Genomic DNA, 25,737 nt, shown 5'->3' with positions numbered 1-25,737 from the left:
AAGCAATAAAATATGTTTCAATCAGTCTACAGTGTGGTGGGGATTTGGGTAAAACCAACTTGAATATACACCTCTGCAGTCTTGACAATATATTTGCAAAACCAAAGACTTGAATACATATCTTTACAATGTGGTCAAGATTTTTTTTTTTTTTTAATTTATTATTTTATTTCACCACCAAATATACAGCATACATAAAGCAAATAATAAACATACATATAAGAGAAGCATACATAAATAATAAAAAAACAAAAAACAAAAACATGTTATAATAATGGTCTCCCATTTATATATACTAATATATATCAATATATTTCCTGTGGAAAAGAAAAAAGGTATATACCGATGATCAACTTGTAATTAGTTATAAACTAAAACCATATACAATATTATATATTTTATACAATTAATTTTGTCCAAATATTCCATTTTTCCTAGTTGTCCTGTTATTTATTGTAGCAATATATTTATCTATATAATAATACATGGTCAGATTGTTCTGGAATCCAGTTAACGTTAGTTTTATACTTTTGCATTTTGACTTGTATATGTATTGTTTCGCAATTAGAAGTATTAAATTGACAATATTATCTTTTTTTAAAATAATTAGGATTGCCTAAAATAATTGTTTGTGCATTTATTTGGAGTCTAATTTTAGTTTTCAAGAATATCCAGTTGATAACAGTATTCCAGAAGGCTTGAACATGTTTTCATAACCAAAAAAGGTGCATTAAATCTTCACTAAACGTATGACAAAATTCACATTTATCTGATTTTTTAATACCATATATAACCAAATGCTTATTTGTTGTTAAAATAAATAAAAATATCTTGTATTGAAAGTAACGAAGCCCTGTGTCGGTGGTTAGCTTGATAGGAATAAGATATACATTTTCCCACCATTTGTCACAGAGGTCAATATCAAAAATATGATTCCATTTATTTGTGCGTTTATTTTGTATTTAGATGTGTGTTCATTTATGCACTCTTTGTAGAAATTTTTACAAACGTTTGTTTTAATAAGAAGTTCTTTCAAACAATTAGGTATTATTGGCATTTGTAATGTTACTAATTCTGTATATATAACCAATTTATAATATTTTTTGCTTGCTAAAATCAAACCGTTGTAGACTGTAAATGGCGGTATGAGGTCATATTTCATACAAAATTCATCATATGTGAGCCAATTGGTATTATTAAACAGATCTTTTAAAAACAAAATTCCTTTATTTGCCCATGTCTTGTAATAAACATATTTATTATTGATTTTAATAAAAGAGTTGTACCAAATTGGTAAGTTTAGTATGTTTGTTTTATCAGTTGTAGATTCACATTTTTCTAAAAATATTGACCATATAAATAATAAATTTTTCCAAAACGGATTTGTGCATACCTCTGCTTTTGCCTTGCTGTACGCTGACCCAAAAGTTAATAATAATTCCGCTTTAGACTGTAAACAATTACTCAATAAACAGGCAATGTCTTGGTTTAGATATACACTTTTCATCCACGATATTTTTTGGGCATTACAAAATATTTTAATATCTATTGCTCTTAAGCCACCATTTTGGTAATCTCGAATTAATATTTTTTATAGCATTTTTATCAGGCTTTTTATTCCAAATAAACTGAAAGAAATAAGTTTCAATTTTTTTAAAGAAAGCATCTGTTGGGTTTGGGAGTGAAGAAAATAGATAAACAAATTTTGATAAAGCCAGACTTTTGATTACAGCAATTTTTCCTAATGCTGATAAAGAACGTTTTGACCATTGTTCGAGTAACTTTTTAACTTCTTTTAGATTTCTATTATAATTCAGTTCTTGCATTTGATACAGATTAGTAGAAGAGAAATGGACACCAAGAACTGTAATTCAGTAGTCCATTTTAATTTATATTTTGGACACATTTTTCTGTGATCATTACGATCTTTGCCTAATCTTATTATATTTGTTTCATCAATGTTTACTTTTAGACCCGATATATTTGTAAAATATTGTAGTATTTCCATAGATGCTGTAAGTTTTTTTTTTCACACCAGTCAAGTAGTAATGTTGTGTCATCGGCAAACTGTGATATTTTAAATTCATTACCACATATCTCAATTCCTTTTATATTTTTGATGTTTCTTACCAAGATCCCAAGAATTTCAACACATATAATAAAAATATAGCGGGATAAGGATCACCTTGTCTGCATCCTCGGCCAAGTTTAAAACGTTCAGTAATAGTACCATTTATGGATAGACATGATTCGCATTCATTGTAGAAAATTGTTATCCATTTCTGAATTGAGGTACCAAATTTAAAGTAAGCTAATACCTTAGTTATAAACTTCCATGAAAGGGTGTCAAAAGGCTTTCTCAAAATCTACAAGTAAAAGCATTCCTGGTTTATTTTGTGTAGTTGTATAATGTAATGTATCATATATTAGTCGAATATTATTACCTATCGATCGGCCATGTATAAATCCATTTTGATCCATAGATACTAATGAGGGGAGGACAGTTTTAATTCTTTCTGCAATAGCTGCTGACCCGAATTTGTAAATAACGTTCAAAAGTGATATTGGTCTCCAATTTTTAATATATTCTTTTGTCTTATCTTTTTGGGGATAAAGTGTGATTAATCCTAATTTTTGTGAATCAGATAACTGACCCCGATTATATCTAAAGTTTAAGCTTTTAATAACAAAATAACTAATATCGGTCAAATTGTTTTTGATAAATTCAACCGTATATCCGTATGTCCCAGGCGACTTATAATTGTTAATTTTTTTCAGAACTTTAGTAACCTCATTATAGTTTAATTCTCCCTCTAGCGATTTTGACACATTATCGTTTAGTTTGGCAACTCTACAGTTATGAAGTTCTCTGTTTAGATCAACGTTAATTAATTCATCATCTCGATTAGCATATAATGTTTTATAAAAATCTACTACTTCTTTCTCAATTTGCTTTTGAGTTTCGAGTACATTATTTTTGTTGTCTATTAATACAGTTAAAGCTTTTGTCACATAATTTCTCTTTTCTAAGACTACAAAAATATTTTGATGGTTTTTCTCCGTGTTCCACCCACCCAGCTTTAGATCTAATAAAAACACCTTTTAATTTTTCTTTTCTGTGAGCTTCTAGGTCATTTTTTAAATTATAAAGCTTTTGTTCTAGAGATGTATCAGCTATCATTTGGCTAAGCTGAGTATCAATATTTTTAATTTCTTCTTCTAATTGTTTTTCTATTTTTTCCTGTTCCTTCTTTTTCCTAGATGCAAATGCAATTGTTTTACCTCTTATTCTCATCATCAAAATCTCTAAAAATAATTGATCATCAATATTTAGGTTTATGTTAAAAAGTTCAACTCTAGATAACGTGTCAAAGTTGGTGGGAATCGATATAGCATATTGTTTTACAGTTTCTTTGATGATTTCTTTAACCATAAAAATATAGTTATGATCATCTAAAAGAGAGTTATTAAATTTCCAAAAACCTCTTTCTCTTGTAATGTCTAACAATTTAATTTCGAGTGTAGGACATGAGTGGTCAGTTCTGTAACCTGTTTCTAAGGATGTATTGCAGGGATACGTTAAAAAGTCTACACAGACTAATATAAAATCTAGAAGACTGTTTAAATGGAGTTTTTTGCCGCCAGGTATATCGTTTAATATCTGGATGTTGGTAACGCCAAACATCTACTAAATTATTTTCCTCAATTATATTTAAAACTTCGGTTCTAGCTTTCGGATTGTTTATGTTACTATAATTTGACATATCTATATCCTTATCTAAAACTAAATTCCAGTCCCCACTAATTATATATGATGCATTCCCGTTTTTCTAAAATTGATTCCAGTTGTTGAAAAAAAGCTGGTGCATCTCTATCACTCGAACCATATATATTCACAAGAGTAAACCGTTGTTTATTTAATGATACGTCTATGGCCAATACATTTCCATCAAAGCTGCTTACTTGATTGTGCACAATGACATTAGTTTTTGTGTTGTTGAAAAATATTGCCACACCCCAGGAATTACTTTTAAACGAATTGAAATAACAATCACCTACACCCCACTGTGATCTGATTTTATTTTCTTGATCTTGGTCAAGATTTGAGTAAAACCAAGGACTTAAATACACATCACTATAGTGTGGTCAAGTTTTATAACTCATTGTGGTCAACACGCCGTCATGTCTGGACACGGTATGTGATGTCACACCCCACATCATCCACAGCGACCCCACGCTAACTAGGCATGTTTTGGCGCAACTGTGGTGCACTGGCTGGCAGAACGAGAAATAGTCCAATGGGTCCACTGATGAAGATCGATCTCAAACTGACCATGCATCAAGGAAGCATTTTACCAACGGGCTATGTCCCGGCCCGCTATGAGAACAATGCAACATGGACTTTAAAATGTAATATCAATAATGTAATCATGCATTTGTTTAAAATTAAAAATTAAATAATATACCTACCTGTATAACCCTCATTTTCAAGTTCACTGATAACAGATAGTTCACACATTAATCACCACTACATACACAAGAAGAAGAAGCCCACACCACCCCAAAATATTGTTGAAAGAAAGTGCAGTCTCGTTATATCTGAACAAACAATGTAAACACAATAATACTGTATTCTTTATTGATAGTAATACATGTATCCAAAATTCACTTCCGACAAAAAACAACCTCCCCACCCAACCCATTTCTCCCCGTTTCAATACTGATATCAGTCATGTTATTATTAACACAGATTTACCCCCCCCCCCCCCCAAAACATCAAAACCCCCAAAACAAACGAAAAAACGAAAATGACACAAAAACAAACAACATGACAGTGGCGGATCCAGAAAATCCATTTAGGGGGACCCCAATGACATGAGGCGGAATGCCAAGGGAACTTTGGGGGAGGTTATGAGGGGGATTGCAATTTTTTTTTAATATACCATAAAATTCTAACTATTGCAAATCTTGGGGGGGGGGGGGCTGGGCCAATCTCTCCCCCCCACCCCCCCACCACACCCCCCGATCCGCCTCTGTAATCCATGTAAAAATACGCAGGGATTCGTTTGTAACTTTTTTTTCTTTCTTGGCAGTAATGCTAATGTGATTTTTTTTTTTAATGATGCTGTCAGTGACCGTTTTTGACACACACACGCTGAGACAATTGCAAAGAATTTGCGCATATCCATGATAACTGTGCCAATTAAGTATAACAATTAAGATTAAATAAATATTCTGACATTAGCTGCGTGCATTCAGCGTGAGAATAGATTCGTAAACTGAATTTTGCGACAGTTATAATTTTATTCCCCTAGATCGGCCTCTGCATGACAAATGTTTTTTGTTACCCTATGCCACATTACAATTAGTGACAACTATAAAGTACAATACACAACATTATACAGCTGAACACAACATAGTGATACATGAGTTTGTAAAAATTGTGTATATAGATCTCTGAAAAATAATGTATGACACAAAAGATTTTGAAAAGACAATTGTGTTTGTCATTTTAAAGTGAATGTATCAAATGCATATAACACATTACAAATTGTATACATGAAAAAAGAAAAAGAAGCAAATCTCAGATGATTTCTTCATTTAAATTGTTTTATCAAAAGTGAAGGAATACATTTAAGGTTTTCAATAAAATAAATCCTAGCTTATATTTTATTAATATTATTATCTCTTCCCACCATGAGAATAAAGGCCCACACTTACTGTATTTATAAAAAAAAAAAAAAAAAAAAAAAAAAAAAAAAAAAAAAAAAAAAAATATATATATATATATATATATATGTTGTTGTTGTTTTTTTGTGTGTTTTTTTTTTTTTGGAGGGGGGGGGGAGTGTTAAGGGGGGGTGGGAATGCATCCTTTAGATGTGAGGTCTTTGCAATATTCTGAAAATATATATAACATAAAACAAAAAAATCACACCCATTTTTAGAAAATATTTGGATTCAAATCTAACATTTATTTTATAAACTAATTTAATAATTACAGTAGAGTTCCTGCAATAACTGATTACACACTTTATAATTGATCACGACATGTAGAAATGATCCAAAAATTTGACAGTTTTTTTTTTTTTTCAATGACCATCCAATCACTATAAGCACATACTGAACACAGATCTATATAAAAATACAAAAATATACCTACATGTAAGTAACACAAATAAAAATAAATAAAATAAAAATACCCCCCCCCCCCCACACACACAAAAAAAAACCCATCGTGATACATGTATACATGTACCTGGAACATGCAACATACATGATTCAATGTCATGATCAAGTAATTATGTATCTGAATGAATGAACGAATGAACAGATGAATGAATGAATGAATAAAATGAATGGAATGAATGAATAAAGATTTCACAACACACCAACACTAAAATAGACACTCAATGCTGGTGTCTTAACTTGGCTGAGATTCCTGCAGGAAATTCATTTCTCCAAGTTACAAATTATGCCAGACCAAACATGACCATAAAATATAATCACGAAATAATTGGCAGGCAAAAAAAATCTCCAAGCCTGTGGTGATGTTGTACCAGTCAGACAGCACTGGTTGGAATGAAAAATATGATCTTTCTTAGACAGGACAGTACATACCACAATCATTCACGTACCATTCAAAGCAGCAGTGGTAGGAATGAGAAATGTGATCTTTCTTAGACAGAACAGCACATACCACAACCTTTGATTTACCAGTCAAAGCAGCACTGGTAGGAATGAAAAATATCTTTCTTATACAGGACAGCACATACCACATCATTTGATGTACCAAAGCAGCATTGGTAGGAATGAGAAATATGATCTTTCTTAGAAAGGACAGCACATACCACAGCCTTTGATGTACCAGTTAAAACAGGACTGGTAGGAATGAGAAATATGATCTTTCTTACAGGACATCACATACCACAACCTTTGATTTACCAGTCAAAGCATCACTGGTTGTAATGAGAAATATGACCTTTCTTAGACAGGACAGCACATACCACAATCTTTCATGTACCAGTCAAAGCAGCACTGGTTGGAATGAGAAATAAAAAAATTCTTACAGGACAGCACATACCACAGCATTTGATATACCAGTCAAAGCAGCACTGGTTGAAATGATGAATAAATTAGGATAGCAAATACAACAGCTTTTGATGTACCAGTCAAAACAGCACTGGCTGTAACGCAAAATGTGATCTTTCTTGGACAAGACAGCACACACCCTATCCTTTAGACTAGTACGAAAAATATGTTCTTTATGGGAGGAATGCACATACCACTAGTGTTGGGAATTCGTTGAAATTAAATCATTGATCATTAATTTTTATAATTAATTTGTGAGCACCAACTGATCAAGTTTTGATTATATAATTGGTTACAATGATATGAACTTAATAAGATTTCAATTAATAAGACCATCTTAATAAGGCCATCTACTTATTGTAGTGTTATCCTATAAATCACAAATTTTACCCTTAATACCAGTTAAACAACTGTTTTCTTTATGTATACATGAAAACAAACTCAAAACCAACTGTACCTGTATTTACATCAGTTCCACTGTTTACACTATAGTAACAATTACAGATAACATTTTATGAGCTACAATTGATTACAAAGTTTAATAATTGATCATCACATCGGTACAGAGAAACTGATAAATTTTCACTCATAATTAATCAAGCAATAAAACACAACTACATGCCACCAGCCTTGGTGGTGTATTTGTTAAGCCATTGGACATAGGGCTGGTAGGTACTGGGTTCGGCTCCCGGTACTGGCTCCCACCCAGAGCTCAGAGTGTGCTTTTAATAACAGTGGGTAGCCACTACACCTGCTTCTCTCTGACTCTCGCTAACATCTAACCACTGTCCTAGACAGACAGTGCAGATAGCTGAGATGTGTGCCCAGGACAGCGTGCTTGAACCTTAATTGGATATAAGCACGGAAATAGGTATTAATTAATGAACTCTGTCACGGCTTATGATCTACAAGTACTGGTTATAACGGGGAGAGAGAGAGAGAGAAAGAGAGGGGGGGGGGGGAGAGGAGAGAGAGAGGAGGAGAGAGAGACACACACACACAGATAGACAGAGACAGAGAGACGGACACACACACACACAAAGAGAGAGAGAGACAGAGCTAGAGATCCCCCCCCAATTTTGACTAGTGGAACCACTGAGAAAGATTATTCCTTCGTTTCACTGCATCTCCGGCAAGATCTACCACTAGACTACATGCACATCCCAGGCACTCTTCAACAAGTCATGAACTGAAAACACTGTCACTTTTTAAAGTTATTCATTCAATTCGAAATAAATGTGACATCACCTCTCACAACTCACGTCATGCAAAGATAGCATACAGTTTCAACTGGCATTCATTGTAACAGTTATTCTTTTGAGCAATATATTTCGATACACATGGATTAAAAATAAGAATAAAAAAACCCAACTGAAACACGGTTTAACAAACCATGTAAAATATATTTATAATACTTGATCATATAATTTAATGATAATATTATTTGAAATTTTAATAATATATTAAGTAATAACAGGGCTATCTCTGGATAAGCAAAACATTTCACCAAATTATCTTTAAAAAATGCTAAACAGTTATTTTCCAACAAAATACCAATTATTACATGAAATTAGTTCACCAATTTAAAATAAAATTTGTCTAATTCCTAAAATTTGCACCAGTCCAGGAAAACTTGACGAGTGGTAGAGCTAGCCCTGTAATATTTATTACATAAAAAATGTATATATTAAAATAAAATAACAGACAATTTAAATTTAATAGATCCAAACAATAAAAAACCCCAAAACACCTTTAATCTTGTTTTTAAAATTAATTTTAAGAAATCCATACAAAATCAAAAACAAAATGTGTTTTTTTCTCGTTTAAAATTGTGTTTGATTGTCTCAAAACAATTTAGGCTACACTATTACATGATAAACATAAATTTTAATTTCGTAAACCGAGGAGTAAAAAACATGCACTCCGCAGATGTCATGGAAAGGGGAGAGGGAGAAACGGCATCCCTCAAAATAACTGACGAGGAAATTATACACATGAACATTTAAGAATCTTGTGTAAATTTATTTATTTTATTTATTTATGCACATGTGTGCGACTTATACACACACACACATGCACACACACACACACACACACACACAAAAGGGACCAAATTTACGAAGGCAGTTTTTCTTAAACGCAGGTTTTTAAGCATTATGAATGTACATGTATGTATGTAGTTACATGCATGCATGCAGGGCTCGAAATGGTCTGTGGCCAGGTTGTTGAATGTAACCAATGTCCTGTTTGGGTCACTTAAATATTAATAAACATAATGGCATTGGTCGCCCAGACAATATCTTCTTTAGAGCTACATGTATAACACATGAGCCACTATTAATATTTGTATTCCACATTAAAATCTTGCTCGTGGTTCGCTTACCACAATTTGCCAACATGCATTATTATTATTGGGACCACCATACTTTTTGGCGAGTTTCATCAAACCCTTCACATGTAAGACTTAAATAAGCTTTGTAAATTAAGCCCAAGACACCCATGGGCCTAACGAGTCGTCTGCGTCATCACCGACCCAAACTACATAATATACCAGGCTTGTGGAGTTCACGACACCCATTTTCCCCATGGATCAGAATGAGCAAATACAGTTGGAAATGGCCTAGTGGTTGTAAAGAACGTACAGTGAAACCGGACCCTCTGTAAACTGGAATTCCCCCAAAACCGGACGATTTACAGAATCCCTTTTTAAAAACCATGACAAAACTTAACCTCTTTAAACCAGATCCTTCTTAAAACTGGATATTTGTCTTGGTCACAAAGGGTGTCCAGTTTAAAAGGGGTTTCACTGTATATACGGAATTAACGTGGGTGACTTCAAGACATGTATGTGTTTTATTACATACCTATTCGATCTTACTACATGTATAGTGATAAAGACATTTTCAAACCTTGTGATAAATTTATCTTGTATCACACATACATGTACATGTATGTGCGATCTGGACCGGAACTTGTAAATTTACTATGGGGAATTCACGTTTTATTTTTACCTTTTTATTACAGTATGATAAATTTATCTTGTATCACACATGTGCGATCTGGACCGGAACTTGTAAATAGGAAATTCCCTTTTTATTTTTACTTGAGTTGGCGCCTTTTAATTACTGACATCATATATGATTTACAAATTATGTGGTATTGTATTTGAAACATCACACAAGATTGCAGCAGAGTTTGATTCTTAACGTTAAGTAAATCCATGAAAGGACTGATTAATAGATTTAAGAAAATGTGGTTATGACGTTAAATTAAAAACTGTTTGTGTAAAGAAAAAGAAAAAAGTATGTAATAAATACAGAACTTCACATACGTTGTTTTCGCTTCTTATTTATTTCACTTGTACAATAAATAGAAAGCAAAAAAACGTATGTGAAGTTCTGTATATATGTACTGATACAATTACCTGTACAAAATAAAGAACCGACGGTGGCATTGTAGAATGCCACCTACTCTAGTTGTAAGTTATTCCCCTTGACTACCCTCAATGCATCATACTGGGGTCCTAAAATCATGAAACAATACTGTGTAGACGTATTGTTACACCTCTACGGACCAGGGGCTTAATTCACTAGCACTCTCGCAACTTTGCGATTTCACAGTGCAATGCTAAAAGACTTGCAAAGAGGATGCTTTATTGTCTAGCAGAGCCTAAGAGACCTTTGTGAATTAGGCCCCAGATAACAAAGTATGAAAAAATGGCAAGAATATCCTTAATAGTAATAATACTGGATTTAGTTTATCTCTGGCAATCCAACACTTTAAAGAATGGGTTCAATGGCAGTTGGTTTACTAGACAATGATCGGGTGACTTCAAATATACAACATACATATTTCACTTCAGCATTTTATCACCATATACTAAGCCAAAACTAAGTGGTTATTTTTCTTATGTAAGGCTATATAAAGGTGTTTTTTATGACACCACTGCAGAACATTGATTTCAGGGTTAGTTCTGGGCAAGTAGCAACCTTCGGCAAATGATCTGTGAAATCTGTAAAAATGGCAGAAATCCAGTTATAATCTAACAAAATATCAATTATTACTAAAAATTATTTCGCAAAATCAAAATCAAATTCGCCAATTGTTTTTAAAATTCGCAGTTGTCAAATTTGGCGAGTGCCATAGCTAGCCCTGGATTTATAGTTATCGTCTGCTACTGGACGTCATAGATTTGACAATTCTGATGTATAGTTTTAGAAGAACGCTACTACAAGGCTTCTAGATTATGGTAGCCCCACTACCATGGCTAGTGATATTCAATGCTGGGCTAGTGAATAAATACTATTGCCATGCCCGACAACTAGTGAATTTTTTTTTTGTCAAATGTTGCTGTTAAGTCTATTTTGTAAATATGAATACTCTTCCTCCACCTCAAGCCCCCAATGTTAGAGATTTAGGCGACATATCCAATTATTACTATTATTTAGTAAAATTGTATTAACTTATAGTAAAGTAGGGCTAGTGAATTATTAATATGTGGCTAGTAATTTTTATAAATCATAGATCCCATGGCTAGTGGATTTGATAAACATTCTAGAAGTCCTACACTACTACATTTCCTTTTCATCAACAGCAATGAATCTTTTATATTCACTTTCCCACAGACAGGACAGCCGTGCATTCAGTCTTTGATATACCAGTCGCAAGGGAATGATAAAACCCAATGGCAATCACAGAGTAGGTCCACCAAGCAGATTTGATCCTGTGATCCATGGACAGACGAGTGCTCTACTGACCAAGCTAGATCCCACTCTTAATATTAAATTATATAGCACTATGTTGGTAACAAGTAAAATATGATGACAATTATAGCTTGCTTAATAAAGTATTTTACAGGTAACAGAACACAGGACCATCTTAAGAATATTTAAGGCCCCCCGGCAAAGCAGTGGACTGGGGCCCCTATTTAATAATATGAACATTAATTTTTTACTTTTCAAATTGAATTTTGGGGCCCCAAAAATCGCGGGGCCCACAGGCAACTGCCCAGTGTGCCCATGCGATAAGGTGGCACTGACTGTGAATGTACTTGTGCATAATATATTTTTATAGGCAATACAGCAATATATTTTACAGGTAACATTTCTACAAGTAATAGTTTTGCAAGTAATAATGTTTTATATTTAATATTTTAACAGGTAATAGTTTGCAGTTCATCTGGTTTGGGAACATTTAGCTTTTACAAAAATGATTAGTGATATTTCTATAGTCCGTCCCACGGGAAACACGTTTTTCATACTACAGAATTTACTAAACGTTATTTATTTCTGAGCCGATTTTTGTCTAAATTGCACACACAAAAAAAAATATATGTTTGTTATTACCAAAACACTTTTACTTTTCTTTTTACAACAAACCAAATTGAAATTATTTAATAAAAAACATTTTTTTCCGAGGATGGGACGGACTGTAGTCAACTAAAAATTGATTAGCAACTACTGTTTACAGTTTTAAAATTATGTAGAGATCTCAGAAACATGCTGTGTCATTCTGAACAAAATGTTCCCTATTGTACTCCACTTTAAAGGTGAAATATTACCAAAGTTCAGTAGTTTAAAATCATAGGGGACAATATTTAAAAATTACAGGTAATATTAATTTTACCCATGTACATGCATGTGAATGAATGAATGAATGTTTAACGACACCCCAGCACAAAAATACACATCGGCTATTGGGTGTCACAAATGGTAAGTTATGTACATGCATGTCACCGATTGTTCCTTTATGTTCTTTAAATATTTCTGAAACTGTCCCACCGCCATCCCTGGTTCGAATGCCACCTGTAAAATCTTTTCAAAATTAATTATTTACTAAATATATTTGGCACAGTAAATTAGCGAACAATCACGACAGCTGTGTAGTCCAGATGTATGTCATAAACTGATGCCTTTTGCTTTACAGAACTCTTCAAATCTTTTGTTTTCTAGTGCTGTCATCATCTCATTCAGGGCGTAGATCTGAAACAAAGTTAAAAGTTTATTTTGTTTTAATGAAACCACATGAAAGGGACTGTCCTGAGTTTGCAGCCATTGTAAGATGTTTTGCGATAACAGAGCCTCGTTGGTGACTATTTCATATTAAATACATTTTCTTGTTTAGAATACCAGTGTCTGTGTATTGAATGGGTTTGCGGTCGTATACTAATGTTTGTAGCACTCAGTTTTTACTTTAATTCGTAATATATATTTTTTTTGTACGTACAAATAATACGTTATAGGCTTAACAAATGTGCAAAATTTTGGTCCCCAAGTGGGTGACTCATAACATTTTTACTTCCCTGATGTTGCTTTCACTCGCCTAAGGCGACCGTAAAATGGACACCCTGCTGATTAAGCTAAATCCTGCACAATAACGTCAATAAAGGAAGAAAGGAATGTTTTATTTAACGACGCACTCAACACATTTTATTTACAGTTATATGGCGTCAGATATATGGTTAAAGACCACACAGATATAGAGAGAGGACACCCACTGTTGCCACTTCATGGGCTACTCTTTTCGATTAGCAGCAAGGGATCTTTTATATGCACCATCCCACAGACAGGATAGTACATACCATGACCTTTGTTACACCAGTTGTGGAGCACTGGCTTGAACGAGAAATAGCACAATGAGCCAACCGATGGGGATCGATCCTAGATCGATTGCGCATCAGGCGAGCGCTGTACCACTGACTTAAACACCCCCCCCCCCCCCCAAAAGACAAGAAAAGGAATATTTGTTTCACCACACCTTACCACACATTAAAGTAACAGACTCTAGTCTTTAACCACTACAACATATTTTTTTACTATTAAAGGGACATTCTTAAGTTTGCTGCACTTTTAAAGATGTTATCGACTAACAAAGACCTTTTTACGATTGTAATTACATATCAAATATATTTTTCTGCATATAATATTAGTGGCTGTATATTAAACGTGTTTCTGATCGTTCTAATATTTGTACTAGGTTAAATTTCGTTTTATTTCCAAAAATATAAATTTTTTGTACGTACGAAATTATTGAGCACTAGATAGAACGAAAAATAGCTCAACGGGCCCACTGACGGGGATTGATCCTACACCGATTGCGCATCAAGCGAGCGCTTTTCCACTGGGCTACATCCCGCCCCTTCAATAAAGATTACCAAGAGTAAAGGTGACATACATGATACGCATGTCAAGAGTTTGATGGAAAACCATATAATGTGTTCAGAATATAGTCGGGCAATTCCACGGTTACTCACGTTATACATTTTTACCATACTAATTCTTTTGATTTGCTCAGGATTAACAATTATACATTCAACACTTACTTTCTTTATTACATTTTATTAGTTAAATAATCAATGTATATTATAAAATAAAAAAAAGGAAATATGTTGATTAGTTTTCATAAAGTGAATATGTAAATATCGGTTACTCACGTTACAAAAAAAAGGACATGACAAAAAATGAACACACTTAAAATCCAAAGTCTCCTCATACTGTAACAGCTATGATAAAAGTGGATATATTGGTGTATAGCTATGGTGTTTAGGTTTCTTTATATGATAAGAGTTTTGAAATTGTACAATTAATACATTTTTGGTTATCAAAATGATCGGTTACTCACGTTAAAAATTGTTCATTTATTAATTGTTTAACTTATTGTAAGTTTAATTTGTCGGTAACATTTACCCTGTTGATTTGTGTGGCTTTCTGGTGTTTCTTTCAATAAAAGTTTGACATTCTTTAAAATAATTTTGTTTAGCCATTACCAAATAGCGGACAAATTGTAATGCGAGTAACCGACTATTTTGATAACCAAAAATGTATTATATGTAATTGTACAATTTCAAAACTTTTATCATATAAAGATACCTAAACACCATAGCTATACACCAATATATCCACTTTTATCGTAGCTACAGTTACTGTATGTGGAGACTGGATGTTTAGTGTGTTAATTTTTTGTCATGTCCTTTTTTCTGTAACGCGAGTAACCGATGTTTACACATTCACAATATGAAAACTAATCAACATATTTCCTTTTTCTATTTTTTATAATATACATTGATTATTTAACTAATAAAATGTAATAAAGAAAATAAGTGTTGAACGTATAATTATTAATCCTGAGCAAATCAAAAGAATTAATAAGGTCAAAATGTAACGCGTGTAACCCTGGAATTGCACATATATATTTAGACTTATTAGCCAGTACATGGCAGCCAAAACTAACTTGGTGTTGGTGAGAAGTATGTTGGCCTAATTATTTATACACTGGTATTGTTCTATTCAAATAAAATGTTGGTAACTCGCGTTACATATTTTACTGTTACTCGTGTTACAATTTTTTATGTATCTGCGTCCTGTTTCATGTCACTATTGTGAAAAATTTGTGGTTTCACTACCTGTAGTATAGATCGACGTTTTTGAAAGATCGAAGTTTGAGTTATCGAAGGTCGACTGTATATATATATTTTTTTTTTTTTTGGGGGGGGGGGGGGGGTTGTGATAATAATTATACCCATTAAAAAAAAAACCAATTTCATTTCCTTGTAAAAACAATACTTTTTTTAATTTAAACATTGGAAAGTCTATATACTGTGGCCGGCAGGCTAAGCAGAGTCACAGAATTTCATCCACAATGAAGAAGTGGTTTCTGCATTCTTAAATGTACATTGTCTGGAATATTTTTATTATTTAAGCATTTAGAACAGAAAATCCCATTACGTTTGGTGCATATAAGACACCGCACTCCAAATTGGTTTCACTACACTGGCTTTTCTAAGTTAAAAATAAACCCAGTATTTTGAAAGTGGGACACTTTTGCCGGGGTCCCTCTGGGCTAAAAATAGTACGCTTGTTGCATTACAAAAACCGAGCGGATTCTAGCAGCCAATTCCGCTTGCAGCCACTTTCAGCAGACACTCATGGTGACGTTCTAAACACCGGACTCATACGCCTTTCGATTGTTACCTGTATTTCACACACTTTTAAACACACTGTTATGCTAATTTTTATTATTCACTACAACTTAAGAATTTTAGAGTTTTATATAATAACAACACAAAAACAAAATAATAACCAAGACTCATTTTCACAGTCTTATTGTTACTAATATCTGTATAAATACAAATTAACCGTTTTATTAAGCACTTTTATAATATCTGAAGTATCATTTTAAAAATCCGTCTGTACTACGGTAATATAGGATGTCCAACTAGTTTTGTATAGCCCACACCACAACACACATTATAAAAGGCGTACGAGTCCGGTGTTTAGAACGTCGCCATGCGTGTCTGCTGAAATTGGCTGCTAGCGTAATTTGCTGCTAGGAAGTGGCTGCTAGAATCCGCTCGGTATTACAAAATGGCGAGAATTGTTCTAACTGGCTAGTAAGCATTTGACGATATGCGTTAATGACGACAATTCACGAGTGAATTAAAAGTGCAGTTATGCTTGTATTTGAACTTAGAACTTGACTGTATACGACTGAAACCAGACATTGCAGCTTTAAGCAAAGCAAAGTTTGTTTTGGCAACAACATCACTATGGCACATTGATTAATTAATCATCAGTTAATGGATGTCAAACAACTGATAAATGTAAGACAAAGTCTCCAGAGGAAACCTGCGACACTTTTCAATTACACCACTAGAGCACATCGATTAATTAATCATTGGCTATTGGATGACTTAGTCACGGCTTTAGATCTTCACTAATTTGGGCACAATGGGGACTTTTGTCTTTTCTGAGTACAGGAAGGTCAATTTCGTTCAGTAACAGCTGCTGGAGAGTTGTCAATATTCAGAAATGTATTTCAAGTTATTTTAATGCAATTGAACTTAACATTTCAGCGGTTTTGAGGCAAGCCCTAATCTTGCCAGCAAAATAAGTGGGGTTTTTTTCAGCTGAAAGTCCGCTCAAATCGCTGAGTTATTTGCAGTAGCGAGATGTCGAAGTCGCTGTAATATTTCAGAACTAATCAGATTTCAAAATCGAAATCACACTACAGACGTTAAGACCCCAACATGTGTAGTGTCGTAGCTAATGTTGACATTTTTCAGATATACCCGTAAACCGGGCTATTGTTTTTCAAAAAGTGCCATGTGTTGTGCCGTGTACTGTGACCAGACAAGTGTGGTTAATCCTCGGCCTCATTCATTTCAGTAATGCCAGAAAATACTAATTAATACTTTAATTATCAACTACTTAATAATATCAAGTTTTCATAAAATCATACAACTGTTTTGTCTAAATCTTATTACTGGAAGTAGTATTTTATATCGAAATATTATGATTGGAACCGACTAAAATACAGAATATTCCTGAATGAACGTGGAAATGTTATGAAATATGTACCGCCTATGTTTATCAAATTTCTCCCCTTTCTCCTGGGAAGGGAGAAGTCACTTCTCCTACTTTTTCATTTCTAGATTAGGGCCTGTTGAGGTGAAATATTGTGTGCTTAATTTGGGTACGTTTATCGTCTTGACTTTGACGCAATCTAAAGCCCTGAAAGTCTTCAGTGGAAACCCACTTCACAATCCTTGGTACTGTAGTGGTTAAGCCATCAGACTTAAGGCTGGTAGGTACTGGGTTCATATCTCGAAAACCAGCTCCCACCCAGAGCAAGTTTTACTGACTCAATGGATTGGTACTGGCCTACATGTAGGTAGCGTCGTGGTTAAGCCATCGGTTTGCAGCCGGTCCTGGATCCCACCCAGAGTGAGTTTTAACGACTCAATGGGTAGGTGTAAAGCCACTACACCCTCTTCTCTGTCACTAACCACTAACAATTAACAACTAACCCATTGCCCTGGACAGGCAGCCCAGATAGTTGAGGTGTGCCCAAGACAGCATGCTTGAACCTTAATTGGATAGAAGGATGAAAATATGTTGAAATGAAATGGGTAGGTGTAAGGCCACTACACTGACTTCTCTCTCACTAACCTCTAACAACTAACTAGTAACCCACTGTCCTTGACAGGCAGCCCTGATAGCTGAGGTGTGCCCAGGACAGCGTGCTTGAACACAGGGTTTGTAGATTATGGTAACCCCACTCCCATGGCTAGTGATATTCAATGTTGGGCTAGTAAATAACTATCATTACCATGCCCGACGGAGAGTGAAAAAAAAAGTTGTCAAATGCTGCATTTAAATATATTTTGTAAACATGAATAAACTGTCCCGACTCCATCCCCCAATCTTTTTTTTTTAAAGCTTTATCTCCCTCTTTAGGCGATATTATTACTATTAGTAAAATTGTATTAATTTAAAGTAACTTAGAGCTAGCGAATTTTTAATCGTGACTAATAAATATTCAACTGATCCCATGGCTAGTGGATTTTATAAAAATTCTAGACGCCCTGTTGAACCTTGAAAGGAAATAAGCACAAAAATAAGTTGAAATGAAAAATGCTACACTTTTCAATTGCATCACATTGATTAATTCATCGGCTGTTGGATGTCAAACAACTGTTAATTGTAAAACATACATGTATACGTCTTCAGAGGAAACCTGCAATACTTTTCAATTAGCAGTTTTTAGGGGTTTTTTAAGCCCATTAAACCACTGCAGATATACGCCTGTATATGTCAGTGTGGTTACCTCTTGGCGTTGTTTCCTCTTCAACTGAATTTCTTTCTGTCTGTTCATCTGTTTGTCCAGCTTGGCCTGCTCCTCTTTCTGTCGGTCCTGGCGCCGCTGTTCCTGCTTCTCCATGATCTGTAAACGCTGCCTCACTGCTCGCTGTGCCTACAATAGATGACAGCCAACTTAAAACATCATACAAAATGTACATTGCCTCACCACTCGCTGTGCCTGCAATAGATGACAGCCAACTTAAACACCATACAAAAAATATTGTTATTTATTATTATAGATGCTATAACATCATTAGACCGGTATACGTTGCCTCACTGCTCGCTGTGCCTGCAATAGATGACAAACAACTTAAACACCATACAAAAAATATTGTTATTTAATATTATAGACGCTATAACATCATTAGACCGGTAAACGTTGCCTCACTGCTCGCTGTCTTTGCAATAGATGACAGACAACTTAAAACACCATACAAAAAATATTGTTATTTAATATTATAGATGCTATAACATCATCAGACTGGTAAACGTTGCCTCACTGCTCGCTGTGCCTGCAAGAGATGACAGACAACTTAAACATCATACAAAAGATGTACATTGCCTCACCGCTGACCGTGTCTGCAATAGACGACAGACAACTTAAGCATCATACAAAAGATGTACAATGTCTTACCGCTCACTGTGTCTGCAATAGATGACAGACAACTTAAACATCATACAACAGATGTAGTTATTTATTACTATAACTCCTATAACATCATTAGACTGGTAAATGCTGCCTCACTGCTCGCTGGACCTATAATAAAGATACAGACAACTGTATTATTATACAAAAGATGTCTATGTATAGCTCTCCATCCTATAACAACATTAAACTGGTAAACATTTTCTCACCACTCACTACACATTTAAACAAATGTAACCTTTAATTGTTAATAATAATATACTTATTACTGCAACACGGGTTCTTTTTTTCGGGATATTTTGGAATGATTCTGCCGATTCCGATTTTCTCTGACAGGTGACCAAATGAAAATCCCGGATATACCAGATCCCTATCTTAGAAGGATGAATGTTGAGATCCCAGGGTAATCTGGGGCCTAATTCACTAAACTCTCGCAACTTTGCGATCTCGCAATACAATGCTAAAAGACTTACAAAGAGGATGCTTTGTTGTCTAGCAGAGCCTATTATAGAGAGCTTGGTGAATTAGGCCCCTAGTTTGAACAGATTCCACTGAATTAGTTAGGTGTTACCAGGGCCTTTCATGATAATTTTTTGTGACGGACGTGACATTTTGACACCATAAAACTATGTTTCCATGGAAACTTGTTTGTACTTTTCTTTACATTTTGTATTAATAGAAACAATATAAGTGATGTTTACTTCACTCAAATTTTTTTTTTTAAATTGTACTCGTATTTTGGGATAAATTTACATATTAATGTGTGAGGGACATGACATCATTTAATTGGAAGCAGGACATTTTTTTTGCACGTTCAACCTATAAACTCTGCTCTCCTATATCTTCTATTTTATATCCCAACAATCATTTTGTTAGGTCACTAGGTTGTTTTACGGTGACAGGCAAATCAGATATACCAATGTATAAAAGGATTAGAAAAACCATCAAACTGGAATGTTCTAAAAGCAGGGGTAAAAATTTCAAAATCTTAGGTATCTGGAAATCAGTTCAGGTGAGTTTTACTTATAGGTAACCGATTATTATGTTACATGAATATAGTTCTCGTAACCGATGAGTTAGACCTACCTACATGTAATCCTAAAACACTTGAACTATGGTTCTGTGTTATACTGATGGTTCAAAAACATAAACTGATTTTCATTTTCATTACTGATATACATGTATAGTACTTTTAATTTTAGAATGTAATTGTTCACAACATAACTGAATGGCGGTTCTCATGATTTTAATGTTGCGTAACTGGCACGCGAATAAAACACCAGTTCTTGTGAAATATTGTGCCCTGTAAATGTTTCGAGCCAGATTTCTGGACGTACCACACTCCTAGTCTCATCTAAAAATTCAGCATGGAATACACAATCTCTGCAATTACCTGTGGCAAACAGCAATCAGTGGCGGATCCAGAAAATCCATTTAGGGGGGCCCCAGTGACATGAGGCGAAATGCCAAGGGAACTTTGGGGGAGGTTTGGAGTGGGATCATAAAAAAAAAATAATAATAAAATATATACATGTCGCAAATTTAGGGGGGGTGGGCCCTTTCCCCCACCCTAGATCCACCTCTGGCAATGTCATAGAGATTATTTGTATTCCATGGCATCTTTTTGGCCGTGAAAATTTTCTTAATTGCAAAGGTTTTTTTTTTTACTAAACAACAAAAAATAATAAATGCTTTAAAATGTTATCCATTTTATTTAATTAATTGAATTTAATTATTTTATTTAATTCTTGAACTTTTCAAATTTATAACTGTCAAGCAATTGTAAGTTGTAACGTGATTTCAGGTATACATACCCGAATGTCTTTCAAACTTGGAACATATTCATATTGCAGTAGTTGTTCTGAAATAAAAAAATAAGTTAAGACAATGAATACATTTTTCAGGGTTTTGTCCGATAGTTTCATACACATACATGTTACATGTAGTTAAAAGTCATTTTTGGAGGAGAGTTTCCAGGGTTTCAAACATGCCCACTTCCTCTCCAATGTTTTGTAACTCATTCCATGATATCCCCAAAGCAAAAGTGCCATGGAGGTCTCCAAAAATGTGCCTTGCCTATCAATGCACAATCAATCTTGGACTGATCTCTGTCGACTGTAATAAAGGCAGTAGTATGTACTTACTATCCTGTCTGTATGATGGTGCATATCAAAGATTCCTGAAGAGTCATTCAATGTCAAATCAACAAATCTCCCACACACTTCGGTCTCAGATTCACTTGAAATCTACCGGCCTCAGTGGTGTCGTGGTTAGGCCATCGGTCTACAGGCTGGTAGGTACTGGGTTCGGATCCTAGTCGAGGCATGGGATTTTTAATCCCGATACCGACTCCAAACCCTGAGTGAGTGCTCCGCAAGGCTCAATGGGTAGGTGTAAACCACTTGCACCGACCAGTGATCCATAACTGGTTCAACAAAGGCCATGGTTTGTGTTATTCTGCCTGTGGGAAGTGCAAATAAAAGATCCCTTGCTGCTAATCGGAAAGAGTAGCCCATGTAGTGGTGACAGTGGGTTTCCTTTCAAAATCTGTGTGGTCCTTAACCATATATCTGATGCCATATAACCGTAAATAAAATGTCTTGAGTGTGTCGTTAAATAAAACATTTCTTTCTTTCTTTCACTTGAAATCTGTACCAAACATACATGTACCTTAGTTATCCACATGAACAAATCTTGTCAGTATGCGAGTTCTGTATTTCAAATTGTTTTGATGTAATATGGACACGATGGCAGGTTCCTCTTGTGCAACAATATGGTCAATACTGTATTGCAATGTACAGCAGATACTACATGTATTTAATATAGATGTTTCCTTTTAAATTAAAAGCGGAAGGAATATTTAAGCATATGAATGAAATTTGTTTACATGCTAATAGAGAATATTACTACATGAGCAGCCATAAATACCATTTATCTTACAACAAACTGTTTTAAATTGTATTTAATTAGTATAGTTTTAAGGTAGTACTAAATCAAATACATGTAACTTCCGGCTGGGTCAAAGTTCGAGGTGTACCCAACTTTTGATAGAGAAGTGAACACCACAAATCCTGTGAGTGTGATTGGTTATAAATGTGAGTGTGTTGGTTGTCATAAATAATAGTTTCATCTGGGTAAAAAAAATATGCAATTTTATTTCATCTAGTACCAATGTGTCAAGTAGCCGTGTGCTTGAAACATGTATGGGGTACCTGTACAAAAAAGTACTCGAATTTTGTGCGGAACTAGGGTAGTTATAGACACTAACCCGTTATCTCAGAAACGAGCAGATTGACCCCCAATTTTTTCTGAGTGTGAGGGGTGGTAGTATTTATATCCGTGGTGTTTATGTCGATTGATACGCTGCAGGTAGGAGTTTTAGCCACATATGTTACTATTGTCGTATTTTATTTGGTAGTATACACCCTTAAATGACAAGATGTAAGACAAATGGTATCTAATGGACATGAATATAGTAAATTGTATTTCTTAAATATCCTCAAAAATGAGATTTGAAACAAATTTAAATATCTTAATAAAAGCACACTTACAATAGTGGATTCTAAGGGTTGGGGACAATTAATTTTTAGAGGCGTGACACCCGAATCTCCTCCAACATCTGCTACAGGCCAGCATGCGAGTGTGCAGACATTTTAGTAGGGGGGGAGGGGGGGTGGGGTCTAGACTGTAGGAAGTTAAGTTTATTGGGGTCGAGTCATGCTCCCCTATAAAATATATTGGAGAAAAAACAAACAAAAACACAATTTTCTTGAGCATGGAGGTTTTGACCCCCGAAACCATCCCCCAGCATACGCACCTGCTCTGTATGCTATACAAACTTATAGGGAAAACAAATTTCAATATACAAAATTATACCTCACTTCGTATTGCGATGATGATATATGTCACATAACTGTAAATAATGTGTTGTGTTCATCATTAAATAAAAAACATTTCTTCCTTCTTCCTTTTCTTCCAAAAATGTGCTGGGGTGTGGTTAAACATACATTCCTTTCCTTTTCCTTCAAACTTACCTGGTGTAGGTGTCGCCGGTGGTGCACACGGCACATCTATGCCCTCTATCTTCATAGACCCCGACTGTTTCTCCGAGAGAAAAACCTTTTTCGCGTGTTTCAGGGCAATAGCATTGTTCGACTGATTCAACGATCTTCGTAATGGACCCGTCGAAAATCCGTCCTTATTACAGGGAGGTAACTCTCGCCCCGTGAAGGATGACCGACTGACTGGCGAGTCTGATCTTGCGAAGTTGGACTGTCTAGATTCGTACCGCTTCGACTTGTAGCCGGGATAGCCTGATCCGTCCTGGCCTCCGAATTGGAAATGAACTTTAGACAGAGGCATGCTGGAACACTGACTAGAGGCCCAATGTTTCTTCGATTCGTTCGATGATCGGTTTTTCTTACTACTGTATGAGGACTTGTGGTGTTTCTGCGAGTGTGAGGCTGAAATGGAAAGAAGCTGACATTTATAGTGATTTCTCTAGAAATTAGGCAAGGCATGGTAGACCAAACACTTTGGGGGCATTTTTACCATTTTCGGGGCACGCGTTTTTCATTAAAAATACACCTTTTTTTTTTTTACAATAAACATTAATGTAATTTATGTGCTTGCTTTAATAAATGAATGGCAAAAGATATAGAAGGCATTAATTACTGAAAAAGGCTTTTTAAATCTCAGCGCAGCATAGTGCTGATTGAGGCAAGATGGTCAGGGTTTCTGCCAGAGGGTAAAATGGGTATGGCACCATACCCAGATTTTTTGGCAAAAAGTTGGTAAAGATTTCTGTTCTAATACCACAACAATCCTATGTTTGACATCAAATACCTTTACATCGATCATTTTCGAGTTTTGGTTGTCGGCAATTGCCAAAAAAATACATAGCTTGGTCTCTGACTGTAATGAGAGCTTATTTATGTCCAAATGTCCGTCTAGCTCTCTTACAGTCAGAGTACTCGGGCTAGATATTACCAAATTCGGTATGAATATTTAACAATTTTTGCAGTACTTACTATTTATTATTTATTTTAATCTGTCAATGTTAAGTCGTTAATGTTAACGGGTGCTAAAAATTACTATGCTGGGTCTAGTCTTAGGGGAGTGAGTGATGTTTAGTTCTACTCTAGTGTCCCACCCCCCACCCGTCACCAGAGACTGCACCCCACAACCCTCTTTACAAATATATAAGGTCAGCTTTAACAGGTTAAAAAATTATAATTACCTTTTCCATTTTGCATGTTGACAGGCTTTGTGAGCAGGGCCGAGTTGAGACTGTAATATTTAGTGAAGTCGTTCATTTTGCCCGGCGTCATACTCGGTGGCTGTGTAGCGCTACTGATGTTCTTGGAATGTTTTGCCGAACTCAAGTTTCTCGGTTTCACAAGCTCCGTTTTTAGCGAAATTGTACTCAGACTTGCATTTATACTGGGTGCTGCTTGCGACTCATCTTTCCTAATTAAGTCAGAGACCGAGTCCGAGATACGTTTTTTACGCCCTTGAGCCAGTTGAGGCTGAGCTCGACTCGCTTCGGTTGTGGTTTCAATAAACGTGCCTATCAAAGAAGGGTCTTTTACCACCCATAGGTTTGAGTTAAGAAATGTAAAATTTGTTTGTCCTTTTGCTACCATTGGTCCCACTGACATTGTCACCAGAGACCAGATCTAAATGTAAAACAGGAATCATTTAAGCATCATTGTATATTTTTACCGCCATAATGTATATATACAACACCATAGAAACGGAAATCCACCATCAAAACACAAAACGCATGCGCAGGAAATGAAACCACACTTGCTGACACGGCTATGAAATAGGGCAAGGCATGATTTTGTGCTACGGTTAAAAGCATTTATAGTATAATTAGTAATTCAACTTGTCAGACGTAACGCGAATAGTCACCGAGTAACTGGGATAACAGTACACAATCAGACATTTTGATTATTAGAAATTAGAAATGTAACGTCACTTAAAAGTCACAGACGTACGAGGGGGTGGGGCTGGGGGGTGGGGTGGGTGAGTGTTCTGGAGCAAATCCGCAAATCCAGGCACCTGGGGCCTTTTAACCATGTATTTCCATCATTCTTCCCGAGAAATGACATGAGGCGGAATGCCAAGGGAACTTTTGGGCGAGGTTTGGAGGGGGATCGTAAACAAATGACAATTAATATATAATAAAATTATAACTGTCGCAAAATTTATGGGTGGGTCTAGACACACACACCCGCCTCACCCCCCCCCCCCCCCCCCCCCCCCCGAGATCAACCTCTGTAATCCACGTAAACAAAAATACGTAGGGATTCGTTTGTAACTTTATATATTTTTCTTGGCAGTAATGCAAATGTG

At 35.1% G+C, this 25,737-nt stretch overlaps 1 protein-coding gene across 1 annotated transcript; it reads right to left on the bottom strand.

Annotated features, from left to right (window-relative positions):
- Positions 1-4,622: 4,622 nt before the first annotated feature.
- On the bottom strand, positions 4,623-25,101 carry LOC121389925 (protein PRRC2C-like). Its single transcript, XM_041521592.1, has 5 exons — positions 24,617-25,101; positions 23,412-23,840; positions 21,192-21,238; positions 18,697-18,843; positions 4,623-13,073 (listed from the first exon to the last, which is right to left on the bottom strand). The coding sequence occupies exons 1-5, from the start codon at positions 25,035-25,037 to the stop codon at positions 12,990-12,992; spliced, it is 1,128 nt and encodes a 375-aa protein (XP_041377526.1). The 5' UTR covers positions 25,038-25,101; the 3' UTR covers positions 4,623-12,989.
- Positions 25,102-25,737: the final 636 nt, after the last annotated feature.

This window comes from Gigantopelta aegis, chromosome 15 (assembly GCF_016097555.1).
Source record: "Gigantopelta aegis isolate Gae_Host chromosome 15, Gae_host_genome, whole genome shotgun sequence".
Taxonomy (NCBI): domain Eukaryota; kingdom Metazoa; phylum Mollusca; class Gastropoda; order Neomphalida; family Peltospiridae; genus Gigantopelta; species Gigantopelta aegis.
Note: the sequence above shows the minus strand (reverse complement) of the source record. Positions and strands in the feature narration are given on the sequence as shown.

What these genes read in the sequence shown, in the direction of transcription:
- LOC121389925 (XM_041521592.1), bottom strand. Translation starts at nt 25,037, where the DNA reads ATGTCAGTGGGACCAATGGTAGCAAAAGGACAAACAAATTTTACATTT. An exon ending in CAACATGCAAAATGGAAAAG is followed by an intron (nt 23,841 to 24,616) that starts GTAATTATAATT and finishes TTTCCATTTCAG; the next exon opens with CCTCACACTCGCAGAAACAC. An exon ending in AGAGGAAACAACGCCAAGAG is followed by an intron (nt 13,074 to 18,696) that starts GTAACCACACTG and finishes ACTTTGTTTCAG; the next exon opens with ATCTACGCCCTGAATGAGAT.